This window comes from Penaeus japonicus, unplaced genomic scaffold (assembly GCF_977035675.1).
Source record: "Penaeus japonicus unplaced genomic scaffold, GWHDUDI00000001_assembly GWHDUDI00000010, whole genome shotgun sequence".
NCBI lineage: Eukaryota > Metazoa > Arthropoda > Malacostraca > Decapoda > Penaeidae > Penaeus > Penaeus japonicus.
The window spans coordinates 8,970,932-8,972,934 of record NW_028234412.1 but is presented as its reverse complement, the minus strand read 5'-3'; the positions used below and the strand labels follow the sequence as shown (position 1 = coordinate 8,972,934).

Here is a 2,003-nt window from a genome sequence, read left to right as displayed (position 1 = left end):
GAATATGTGTTATAGAGAAAATGGATGACTGAGGAAAAGCAATTGTTTGGAAATAATAAAGATTATTTAATGACAAGTTAATCATTAAATGGATTAATGAATTTCCAAAACGAAAAGTTGAATTCGTTACACATTAGAATCATGGAAAAGTTAAGAAGATAAAAGAGGAAAGGGAATATAATTTGTGCCATCCAAATACCTAGTATTTGTGTCAATTAAACCATCAAAGTCTCGGTACAACAAAATATTTTCTTGCTCTCGAGTCTATAAACACGAAAGATCATTAGAAATAAATGAATAAATGGATATAGAATTACTATTAGTATTTCAAGTTATTTTTGTCTGCTTTTCATAAACAGAAACCACTGAATAGTTAGATGAATAAATAAAAATCGTTTTTAATAAGGTGTCTGTTTGAATATGTCTCTCCCTCTCTCTCTCTCTCTCTCTCTCTCTCTCTCTCTCTCTCTCTCTCTCTCTCTCTCTCTCTCTCTCTCTCTCTCTCTCTCTCTCTCTCTCTCCCCACGAAATTGTGAAGAAAAAATAGTCACACGAGTTGTCCTTAAGCCATTAATTACCTTTTAGGATGAATAAAACAAATGTGTCTTACCATAAGACTTTTTTCAGGATCGACGGCTCTCTCTCTATCTCTCTCTTTCTCTTTCTCTCTCTCTCCCTCCTTAATTTTGAGGTACATATGGTTTTCCAGGATTGAGGACACTGCCACCGTTGGATTTCCAGTCATTAAAGGAACCAGCGTACACCCTGTAGAGTAAAGTAATAATGATATAAATAACTAACATCGTCAGTGAGTTGATAATGATGAATAAAGATTAGAAATTATATTGATGATGAAGAAATATAGTATTAGCTTATGATTTAAGTATCAAATTAATTTAGATAACATTTTTCAACGCGAAAGCTATAAGGCGACTATTCGAGTCGTAAGTAAACCTACCTTGCGTTATAACCTTTCGATTTTAGTAGATCTCCTGCCTTTCTTGCACGCCCACCCTTCGTGCAGTGGGTGATGATGGGCGTGGTTTTGGTGGGCTTCTTCAGACCGTATTTGGCTTCAAAGGCATCCTCATCCATTTCCGTCGCGCTTTCCAACTCTACGACTGAGAAAAAATGTATTTAGTTCTGTGTTATGGCAAGGTAAAATTCAACCTGTGCTACAACATTTCATATAACTCATATGTATATATTTTTTATTGCATTGCATCACGTTAAACAGTACAAGGTGAAATATAAATCACAGCTTGATTTGATATATTGATATATTTTGTACGGTACTTTTTGTTATATCGCTATGTCTAGAAATACAAAGCGATATCTAAATATTACCATTGGATTCCTTCTACTCATCTATTCTAATTTTATGTTATACCAAAATGAAATCTATATCATATCACTACACTTCATGCATTAAATGATTCTGGTCATGTCTGCTATCTATTGTGGAATTAAACGTGACTCTACGGCGCTCCAGAAAGAAGTGTTCTCCGGGGAGTCTTGTCTCAAGAGAGTCGTTTTTTACCGTCAACCATGGACCAAAAAAGTCGTTTCTTTTGGCAGTCGTCTTCCTCCGTCAGTCATGGCTCAAGAAAGTCGCTTTCTTTCATCACCAAGAGATCAAGAAAGTCGTTTTTACTGTCAGTCATGACTTAAGAAAGTCGTTTTCTTCCGTCAATCATACATTAAGAAAGTAACTCCCTTTCGTCAAACATATCTCAAGAAAGTCGTTTTCTTCCGTCAATCATACATTAAGAAAGTAACTCCCTTTCGTCAAACATATCTCAAGAAAGTCGTTTTCTTCCGTCACCAATAGATCAAGAAAATCAACTTAAGAAAGTCGTTTTCTTCCGTCAATCCTACTCGAATACCCATTTACACACACGGGACGCAGTGGGAGCCGAGGATCTGTCCCTTCTCCTCCAGTTCGTGGCGGTTCCTCACGTCGAACACCACCAGGTCTGCGAAGTTTGCCGAGAGCTCGCCGT

At 36.7% G+C, this 2,003-nt stretch overlaps 1 protein-coding gene across 1 annotated transcript in view; it reads right to left on the bottom strand.

Annotated features, from left to right (window-relative positions):
- Positions 1 to 459: 459 nt before the first annotated feature.
- Positions 460 to 2,003, bottom strand: part of LOC122260045 (rhodanese domain-containing protein CG4456) — a 2,882-nt gene continuing 1,338 nt past the window's right edge. The window contains exons 2-4 of the mRNA XM_043027135.2: positions 1,899 to 2,003; positions 959 to 1,121; positions 460 to 765 (exon numbers count right to left, since the gene is read on the bottom strand). The exon at positions 1,899 to 2,003 is cut by the window's right edge and continues 9 nt beyond it. Of these exons, the coding sequence (XP_042883069.2) occupies positions 681 to 765; positions 959 to 1,121; positions 1,899 to 2,003 (353 nt within the window). The 3' untranslated portion in view covers positions 460 to 680. The remainder of the gene's footprint in view (positions 766 to 958; positions 1,122 to 1,898) is intronic.